The sequence below is a fragment of the Heteronotia binoei genome, chromosome 8, assembly GCF_032191835.1.
Source record: "Heteronotia binoei isolate CCM8104 ecotype False Entrance Well chromosome 8, APGP_CSIRO_Hbin_v1, whole genome shotgun sequence".
Classification (NCBI taxonomy): Eukaryota; Metazoa; Chordata; class Lepidosauria; order Squamata; family Gekkonidae; genus Heteronotia; species Heteronotia binoei.
The window spans coordinates 129,518,776-129,529,354 of NC_083230.1; the positions used below are offsets into that span (position 1 = coordinate 129,518,776).

General features: G+C 51.5%; 1 protein-coding gene across 1 annotated transcript; it reads left to right on the top strand.

Annotated features, from left to right (window-relative positions):
• Window positions 1–612: 612 nt before the first annotated feature.
• On the top strand, window positions 613–8,569 carry LOC132576673 (C-type lectin-like). Its single transcript, XM_060246044.1, has 4 exons — window positions 613–859; window positions 1,653–1,784; window positions 2,771–2,891; window positions 8,248–8,569. Exons 1-4 carry the CDS (start codon window positions 626–628, stop codon window positions 8,319–8,321), a joined length of 561 nt encoding a protein of 186 aa, XP_060102027.1. The 5' UTR covers window positions 613–625; the 3' UTR covers window positions 8,322–8,569.
• The last annotated feature ends 2,010 nt before the right edge of the window (window positions 8,570–10,579 follow it).

The following is a 10,579-nucleotide window of genomic DNA, read 5'->3' on the forward strand; positions in this document are numbered from 1 at the left end:
GGAATGTCCACTGGGCACTCCATTATACCCTATGCAGGCCAGCCTCCATAGGGTACAACAGAGAATCGATCTGTGGGTGTCTGGAAGTCTGGGGGGCTGTTTTTTTGAGGAAGAGGCCCCAAGTTTTCAGAATAGCATCTGGTGCCTCTCCTCAAACTCCCTTCCAAGTTTCAAAAGGATTGGACCAGGGGGTCCAATTCCATGAGACCCCAAAGAAGGTGCCCTGATCCTTCATGATTTCCAAGGGGAGGAAGGCATTTAAAAGGAATGTGATGGCCAGAGCTTTTTCTGTAGCAGGAACTCCTTTGCATATTAGGCCACGCCCCCTGATGCAACCAGTCCTCCAAAAGTTTACAGTAGGCTCTGTACTAAGAGCCCTGTAAGCTCTTGCAGGATTGGCTACATCAGTGGGGTGTGGCCTAATATGCAAAGGAGTTCCTGCTACAAGATCGCCCTGGTGATGGCCAGAACTCCCTTTCGATTTCGATCACGCTTGTCACAACCTTCTTCCTGGCTCCACCCCCAAAGTCTCCTGGCTCCACCCCCAAAGTCCCCAGATGTTTCCTGAGTCAGACCTGGTAACCCTCGTTTGTCTGCTGTCTTCGCAGAAAGGAGAAGACCCAAGATGGGACCCGGAACCCTTTTCAGCCTCCTCTTCTGCCAGCTTCTCTTCCTGGCCTCTGGCGACCCGGTAGAGGCAGGAGAGAAAAACCTGACTGCTGCAGAACCGGAAGACTTCAGCTACTTGCATGTGGAATATATGCTCCTTCAGGACAAACTGTGCAACCAGAAATGGAAGAGCCGCGGCTTCTACTGCTACCGGTACTTCGACACCCCCAAGACGTTCAGCGAGGCAGAGGTGAGGCTCAGGACCCGTTCTTTCTGACAACAAGCACACACCCGCCTGCTCCTCTTCTTGCCCAAGGGGGGAGAGACAGGCAGGAAGGAGGGAAGTCCTCTTTATCCAGAAGGCCTCAGGGCCAGGACATCATGGGCAGAGGACAGCTGGCACGAGATCCCAGGAGGAGGAGAGCGCCAATGTCACGCTCGGCTCTCCCTCGGGATCGGTTGGCTCCTCCTTACTCCACTTCTTTTCAAAGTCTGTCAGTGAGCCTCTCCAAAGAGCCAGTTTGGTGCAGCGGCAAAGTGCGCGGACTCTTCTCTGGGAGAATCGGGTTTGATTCCCCACTCCTCCACTTGCAGCTGCTGGAATGGCCTTGGGTCGCCATCGCTTTCGCAGAGCTGTCCTTGAAAGGGCAGTTTCTGTCAGAGCTCTCTCAGGCCCACCCACCTCACAGGGTGTCTGTTGTCGGGGAAGGAGATAAAGGAGATTGTGAGCCACTCTAAGACATAGAGAGAAGGGTGAGGTATAAGTGCGCGGACTCTTATCTGGGAGAACCAGGTGTGATTCCCCCCTCCTCCAGATGCACCTGCTGGAATGGCCTTGAGTCAGCCAGAGCTCTCGCAGCTTTTGTGAGAACTCTCTCAGCCCCACCTTCCTCACAGGGTGTCTGTTGTTGTGGGGGAGGAAGATAAAGTAGGTTGTGAGCTGCTTTGAGACTCTGAGATTCAGATTGTAGGGTAGGGTATAAATCTAGTCTTCTCCTTCTTCTCCTTCCTCCCACTACTGCCTTCTTTTGCCCTTTCTGCAGGACGAATGCCATAGTTATGGTCGGGACGCCCACCTCACCTCCATCTCCAGTCACCATGACTCCGTCTTCCTTGCTGATCTGGTCGAGGAGGCTGAAAGCGACGTTTGGGTTGGCTTGCGTAATCTGGAGGGGGTGAGTTCAGCCAGATCATCACACTGGCACCAATCCCTACCCCAGATTTGCTCCTTCGTCACGTCGCTTGAGCTTTGCCCCCCCCCCGCCCCCGGGTCAAACGTAGCTGCCGCCAACACAGCAGCGGACATGAAAGAGTCAGGCAGAGAGTCCAGAAAAGGATGACCTTGACAGGCTGGAAAATGGGGCTAAAACCAATAAAATGAATTTTAGCAGGGATAAATGTAAAGTTCTGCATTTAGGTAGGAAAAATCCAATGCATGGTTATAGGATGGGGGAGACTTGTCTTAGCAGTAGTATGTGCGAAAAGGATCGCAGGGTCGTATAGAGGATGGGGTGTAATTGTGTTCTGTGGCCTCAGAAAGTAGGACCAGAACCAACGGGTTGAAATTAAATCAAAAGAGTTTCTGGCTCAACATCAGGAAGAACTTCCTGACCGTTAGAGTGATTCCTCAGTGGAACAGGCGTCCTCCTCGGGAGGTGGTGGGCTCTCCTTTCTTGGAGGTTCTTCAACAGAGGCTGGAGGGCCACCTGACAGCAATGAGGATCCTGTGAATTTAGGGGGAGGGGTTTGTGAGTTTAGAGTGGTTCCTCAGTGGAACAGGCTTCCTCGGGAGGTGGTGGGCTCTCCTTCCTTGGAGGTTTTTCAACAGAGGCTAAATGGTCCTCTGACACCAATGCAGATCCTATGCATTTAGGGGGAGGGGTTTGTGAGTTTCCTGAATTGTGCAGCGGGTTTGACTAGATGTCCCTGGAGGCCCCTTCCAACTCTATGATTCTAGGATTTCAATCAAGGGGGGAGGGAGGGAATGGTCCCGTATCCTCTCAGCTTTCACTCCTGCTGCGCTGGTGGCGGAGGAGGGAAAGAAGGTCAGGGGCACCTGAGTTGGGGCACCCGATGGAGTCAGGGGGCAGGGCCCCCACAGCTTCCCCCACCCCCACAGCTACAGGCTTGACTCTGAGTGCCATCTCTTTCTCTCCCCTAGTGTAACTCTTGGACCTGGACTGACGGAACACCCTACAATCCAGAGTACACCCCTTGGGGTGCCGGGCAACCCGATCTCTGTGTCGTCCATCCAGTGTGTGTGCAGCTGATGCGTTCCTCAAGTAAGTTCCTTCAAGACACAGAAATCAGGATCTCAGGCTGTGCCGGGCATGGTTAAATGTGTGGACTCTTATCCGGGAGAACCGGGTTTGATTCCCCACTCCTCCACTTGGAGCTGCTAGAATGGCCTTGGGTTAGCCAGAGCTCTCTTACCTGGGAGAACCAGGTTTGATTCTCCACTTGCAGCTGCTGGAATGGCCTTGGGTCAGCCAGAGCTCTTGCGGGAGTTGTCCTTGAAAGGGCAGATGCTGTGGGAGCTCTCTCAGCCCCATCCATCTCATAAGGTGACTGTTGTGTGGGAAGAAGATAAAGGAGATTGTGAGCCGCTCGGAGACTAGTTCAGAGAGAAGGGCGGGGTATAAATCTGCAGTCTTCTTCTTCTTCTTCTTCTTCTGAGTCTCCTTAGAGCCTGGTTTCAGGCCCTTGAGAGAGGAGTGTCCCTCAGGTCTCTGCCCCAAGGAAATGACAGCCAGACATTAGGGAGAAGGGAGGTAAGAAAGCGAGGGGAGGAGTCAGATTAGAAAGTGGCCTTCATTTCTTTCCCTGTGGTCCTCTAAGGCAGGGGTGTCAAACTCATTTGTTGTGAGGGCCGAATCTGACATAAATGAGACCGTCGTAGGCCGGCCCGTGTGTGTCGTAACATGTAAGGCCAGGTAGTAGAGAGAGAATTTTTTATAAAGGGCACAGACAAACACAAAGATTTTTCAAAACATGCTTAAAACATTAGCACTCATTTGTCTTAAAGGTGCTTTCTTTGTATCTCTCCCATGGGATCCTGGGAACTGGGCAAAGGCAGTTCTGGCTCCTTCCTTCCTTCCCCAGGGGACCAGGAGGGGGAGGAGCCTCAGCCAATAGAACGAAGAGGGGCTTGGCTCAGTAGGTCTGCTGTGCGATTGAGAGAACCTGGCAAAGTAAGCTCTTCCTCCCCGCCTTCCTCCCCGAGGGAGGAGCCTCAGCCAATAAAAGGAAGGGAGGCTTGACTCAGTTGCTCTGCTGTGCAATTGAGAGAGCCTGGCAAAGCAAGCTCTCCCTCCTCGCCTTCCCCCCGAGGGAAGAGCCTCAGCCAATAGAAGGAAGGTAGGCTTGGCTCAGTTGCTCTGCCGTGTGATTGAGAGAGCCTAGCAAAGCAAGCTCACCCTCCACGTCTTCCTTCCCAAGGGAGGAGCCTCAGCCGCAGAGCCGGCACGTGGAAATCGGTGAGGTAGGCGGCAGCCTTGGTGCCACCTTGCCTGCAGGGCGCCCTATCTCATTGCTCCGCTGCTCTCAGCTTCTACAGTCACAGACCCCGGAAGCTGAGAGTGGCGGAACTGTGCCCCAGTTTGTGCTCTCCTCTGAGCCTGCCGTTGCTCTGAAGCTGCCACCCCTCCAAAGGGAGATAGCGTCAGAGTGAGGCAGGCAGTCCTGACCATGGCCCCTTCCCCCACCCGACAGCCAGGGGGAGGAAGGGCGGAGGAAGGGGGAGGTGCAGCGTCACTCAGACCCCCCCCCCCCCATTAGGGCGGACGCAACCGTGCAGGAAACCTGGGGCAGCAAAAACCCCAGCGTCGCCCCTGCTCAGCCAATGGAGAAAACAGAGTTTTGGCTGTCCAACTATAGAATGATCTTCAGAGCTTCTTCACAAGGCTCTGCTATAGATCAGGGGTGGCCAAATATGCTTAACACAAGAGCAGCCATGATGGATCAGGAGAGTGGCCCATCCAGTCCAACATTCTGCGTCACATAAGAGAAGCCATGTTGGATCAGGCCAGTGGCCCATCCAGTTCAACACTCTGTGTCACATAAGAACATAAGAGAAGCCATGTTGGGTCAGGCCAATGGCCCATCCAGTCCAACACTCTGTGTCACTTAAGAATGTAAGAGAAGCTTGGGTTAATGTGAAAAAAAAGAAAAAATTAAGAAATAGATAAGCTTTGTAACCATATGCTACCAATAAATTGTTTAAAACAGAAGAATGTAAGAGAAGCCATGTTGGATCAGGCCAGTGGCCCCTCCAGTCCAGCACTCTTTGTCACAGAAGAACATAAGAGAAGCCATGTTGGATCAGGCCAGTGGCCCATCCAGTCCAACACTCTGTGTCACATAAGAACATAAGAGAAGCCATGTTGGATCAGGCCAGTGGCCCATCCAGTCCAGCACTCTGTGTCACAGAAGAACATAAGAGAAGCCATGTTGGATCAGGCCAGTGGCCCATCCAGTCCAACACTCTTCGTCACATAAGAACATAAGAGAAGCCATGTTGGATCAGGCCAGTGGCCCATCCAGTCCAGCACTCTGTGTCACAGAAGAACATAAGAGAAGCCATGTTGGATCAGGCCAGTGGCCCATCCAGTCCAACACTCTTCGTCACATAAGAACATAAGAGAAGCCATGTTGGATCAGGCCAATGGCCCCTCCAGTCCAGCACTCTTTGTCACATAAGAACATAAGAGCAGCCATGTTGGATCAGGCCAGTGGCCCATCCAGTCCAACACTCTGTGTCACATAAGAACATACGAGAAGCCATGTTGGATCAGGCCAGTGGCCCCTCCTATCCAGCACTCTTTGTCACATAAGAACATAAGAGAAGCCATGTTGGGTCAGGCCAATGGCCCATCCAGTCCAACACTCTGTGTCACTTAAGAATGTAAGAGAAGCCATGTTGGATCAGGCCAGTGGCCCCTCCAGTCCAGCACTCTTTGTCACAGAAGAACATAAGAGAAGCCATGTTGGATCAGGCCAGTGGCCCATCCAGTCCAACACTCTGTGTCACATAAGAACATAAGAGAAGCCATGTTGGATCAGGCCAGTGGCCCATCCAGTTCAACACTCTGTGTCACATAAGAACATAAGAGAAGCCATGTTGGATCAGGCCAATGGCCCCTCCAGTCCAACACTCTGTGTCACATAAGAATGTAAGAGAAGCCATGTTGGATCAGGCCAGTGGCCCATCCAGTCCAGCACTCTGTGTCACAGAAGAACATAAGAGAAGCCATGTTGGATCAGGCCAGTGGCCCATCCAGTCCAACACTCTTCGTCACATAAGAACATAAGAGAAGCCATGTTGGATCAGGCCAATGGCCCCTCCAGTCCAGCACTCTTTGTCACATAAGAACATAAGAGCAGCCATGTTGGATCAGGCCAGTGGCCCATCCAGTCCAACACTCTGTGTCACATAAGAACATACGAGAAGCCATGTTGGATCAGGCCAGTGGCCCCTCCTATCCAGCACTCTTTGTCACATAAGAACATAAGAGAAGCCATGTTGGGTCAGGCCAATGGCCCATCCAGTCCAACACTCTGTGTCACTTAAGAATGTAAGAGAAGCCATGTTGGATCAGGCCAGTGGCCCCTCCAGTCCAGCACTCTTTGTCACAGAAGAACATAAGAGAAGCCATGTTGGATCAGGCCAGTGGCCCATCCAGTCCAACACTCTGTGTCACATAAGAACATAAGAGAAGCCATGTTGGATCAGGCCAGTGGCCCATCCAGTTCAACACTCTGTGTCACATAAGAACATAAGAGAAGCCATGTTGGATCAGGCCAATGGCCCCTCCAGTCCAACACTCTGTGTCACATAAGAATGTAAGAGAAGCCATGTTGGATCAGGCCAGTGGCCCATCCAGTCCAGCACTCTGTGTCACAGAAGAACATAAGAGAAGCCATGTTGGATCAGGCCAGTGGCCCATCCAGTCCAACACTCTTCGTCACATAAGAACATAAGAGAAGCCATGTTGGATCAGGCCAATGGCCCCTCCAGTCCAGCACTCTTTGTCACATAAGAACATAAGAGTAGCCATGTTGGATCAGGCCAGTGGCCCATCCAGTCCAACACTCTGTGTCACATAAGAACATACGAGAAGCCATGTTGGATCAGGCCAGTGGCCCCTCCTATCCAGCACTCTTTGTCACATAAGAACATAAGAGAAGCCATGTTGGATCAGGCCAAAGGCCCCTCCAGTCCAACACTCTGTGTCACATAAGAACATAAGAGAAGCCCTGTTGGATCAGGTCAGTGGCCCACCCAGTCCAACACTTTGTGTCACACAGTGGCCAAAAAAACCCAGGTGCCATTAGGAGGTCCACCAGTGGGGCCAGGACTCTAGAAGCCCTCCTGCTCCTCCCCCCCCCCCCCGAAGCACCAAGTATAAAAAGCATCATGTGCGCCAGACAGGGAGGGAGGGAGGAAGGAAGGGAGGGAGGGGGAGGGGGGAAGAAAGGAAAGCAAATAAAGGGAGGAGGCAGGAAGAGGTGGAAAGAAAGCAACTTTAACTTTAAATGCATTCTCCAAGCCTCTGGCTGGCTTGGCTTATAAAAGTGATTTAAAGAGACAAGTGTCTTCTCCAAGCCAGCTGATGGGGCAGCGGGACTTTGAGAACAGAAGAATGTCCTTTACTTTCCCCCCCCCCCCACACACACAACAGACAGGTAGGTGGGGTTGAGAGAGCTCTTGCAGCAGCTGCTGTTTCAAGGACAACTCCTATGAGAGCTATGGCTGACCCAAGGCCATTCCATTAGGTGCAAGTGGAGGAGTGGGGAATCAAACCCGGTTCTCCCAGATAAGAGTCCGCCCACTTAATCACTACCCCAAACTTGCTGTCAGAGCCACACAATGGGTGTTTTTACATTCAGCTTGAGCCAGAGTTTTAGAGTCTTCAAATCGCCTGCCACCATTCTGCTTTAATTATTTTCCTTTTACATTTGTGAATTTACTCTGCTGAAAACATTTCAATTTGGTGGGGGGGGGGTCTCTCTGATCAGAGGGCAGCCGGAATACCAGTGCTTAGTTAAATGTATACGACTGCTTGGAAATCCTGTCAACACTGCAAAAACAATACACATTTAAATTACAAGTTGAGGCAAGCAATGAGATGTAAAAATTTCAAGTGCTGTCAGTTCTCACGCAAATTACTGCGCCTTGTGGTGGCTTTTGGAGGAGTCTTTTAAAACGCATGAAAACTTCTACAATACAAGTTTGAAACGCCTGTAGAGAAATGACCGGATCAAAACCCGTTTCGAGGAAAACCTTGTAGCAGCATTGCCAGAACCCATCGCACCGAAACAAATGTAGGTGCTTCGGGCAGCAACGATGCTAAACAGTTGTGAGAACGTTAGGTAATCTAAAAGTTGAGTTTCCAATGCGGTGATAGAGAGTGACAAACTGTCGGTGTAAAAACACGCAACATGTATGAAAGAGCCACAGACTGGCCACCCCTGCTCTGGACCATTCAGATTCCAACCCTGTGAAACGTGGCGTCTTGCAGCCTGATCTCCGGAGGGTGCCAAGGGGAAAGTCTGTCCCCCAGCTGATGAGCTGCTGCTACGGAGAATAACCGGATTGTGCCTTGGACTGACGGGCCTCTCTTTCTTTCTGCCTTACAGAATTCTACAAGTGGAACGATGTGGATTGTAGTACCAGAACTGGCTACATTTGTGAAACTCCTGCAAAACATTGACGTGTGTCTGAAGGGGGCGATCAGCTTTTGGGGTGCTCCGGTGATTATCCAGACGGGCACCCCATTCCATATCTGCCCAATGCTGCCCTCTGCACGTGTATCTCCTATGACTCGCTCAATATTACTCCTATAACTCATTCAATATTACTGCTACTGCCTGGTCAACATTAAATCCCTTCTCTGAATGTTCCCAATTTGTTCCTTTTGTGATCTCACGGTGGCAAGGAAATAAACTGCTGTGCTCACACGAGGGGCTGGATGCAACACGTGTCTTTATTGCAACCCGCTTCAGACTAATGCAGAGGCTGAAAAAGAGAACAGTCCAGGGAGCTGAGTTTGGTGTAGTGTTAAAGTGCGTGGATTCTTATCTGGGAGAACCAGGTTTGATCAAAAGTGTTTCTAGCTCAACATGAGGAAGAACTTCCTGACCCTTAGAGTGGTTTCTCGTGGAACAGGCTTCCTCCTCAGGAGGTGGTGGGTTCTCCTTCCTTGGAGGTTTTTCAACAGAGGCTAGATGGCCACCTGACAGCAATTAAGATCCTGTGAATTTAGGGGGAGGGGTTTGTGAGTTTAGAGCGGTTCCTCAGTGGAACAGGCTTCCTCCTGGGGAGGTGGTGGGCTCTCCTTTCTTGGAGGTTTTTCCACAGAGGCCAGATGGCCATCTGACAGCAACGCTGATCCAGTGAATTTAGGGAGAGGTGTTTGTAAGCTTTTTGCATTGTGCAGGGGGTTGGACTAGATGACCCTGGAGGTGCCTTCCAACTCTATGATTCTATGATTCCCCACTCCTCCACTTGCAGCTGCTGGAATGGCCTTGAGTCAGCTATAGCTCTCGCAGAGCTGTCCTTGAAAGGGCAGCTTCTGGGAGAGCTCTCTCAGCCCCACCTACCTCACAGGGTATGTGTTGTGGGGGGTGGGAAGGAAAAGGAGATTGTGACTGCTCTGAGACTGAGATTCAGGGTATAGGGTGGGATATAAATCCAATATCTTCTTCAACATCTTGTTCTTCCTCAAACCCATATTCAGGTTCCGGTTTAACTCTTTATTCTGCATTTTATTACATCCTTTCCCCTTTAACATTTCCCCCTTAATAATCTGCTTAATGAGCGGAGCCCCGTGGCGGAGAGTGGTAAAGCTGCAGTCCTGCAGTCTGAGCTCCCTGCTCATGACCTGAGTTCGATCCCGGCAGAAGGTGGTTTCAGGTAGCCGGCTCAGGTTGACTCAGCCTTCCATCCTTCCGAGGTCCGTCAAACGCGTCCCCATCTTGCTGGGAGGAAAGCGTAGAGGACTGGGGAAGGCAATGGCAAACCACCCCGTCAAAAGTCTGCCATGAAAACGTTGTGAAAGCAACGTCACCCCAGAGTCGGAAACGACTGGTGCTTGCACAGGGGACTACCTTAGTAATCACCCAAACATAGTCTTCTAAACAACCAAGAGGTCTTCTTGCTCTCTCTCGATAGAGCTGTGCTTTTGCTGCCTCATCATCCCTGGGTCTGGGAAGGTCCATTTCTTCAGAATCCTCCATAATCTGTGACCTGGAAGGGGCCATCGAAGTACGGGGGACGTCTGCCTCTGAAATGCATCCTCACGCTCTCTCGCATTGGGAAAGGGAAGATCATGAACTGCCCTGGTTCTTCTTCCAAGCCTCGGAAATACAGACCTCAGGAATGCAAATCATCATGGCTGAGCTGAAGGCTCTTAAGAAATTAGCTGGTCTCGGGTCAGCCATAGCTCTTGTAGGAGTTGTCATTGAAAGAGCAGCTTCTGGGGGACCTCTCTCAGCCCCATCTACCTCACAGGGGGGAGGTAAAGGAGATTGTGAGCCGCTCTGAGACTTTGAAACTTGGAGGTGAGGGCGGAATATAAATCCAATGTCGTCTCCCCTTCCTCACAATCAAGACAATGCCCCCTTCCTCGCCTACGCTTTCCCCACCAGCTGCCTTTATTCCCTGCCTTTCTCTCTGAATCTCCTATACCTTTTCCCTCCACAACAGACACCCTGTGAGGTGGGTGGGGCTGAGAGAGTTCTTACAGCAGCTGCCCTTTCAAGGACAACTCTGTGAGAGCTATGGCTGACCCAAGGCCATTCCAGCAGCTGCAAGTGGAGGAGGGGGGAATCAAACCCGGTTCTCCCAGATAAGAGAGCTCTGGCTGATCCAAGGCCATTCCAGCAGCTGCAAGTGGAGGAGTGGGGAATCAAATCTGGTTCTCCTAGATAAGAGAGCTCTGGCTAACCCAAGGCCATTCCAGCAGCTGTA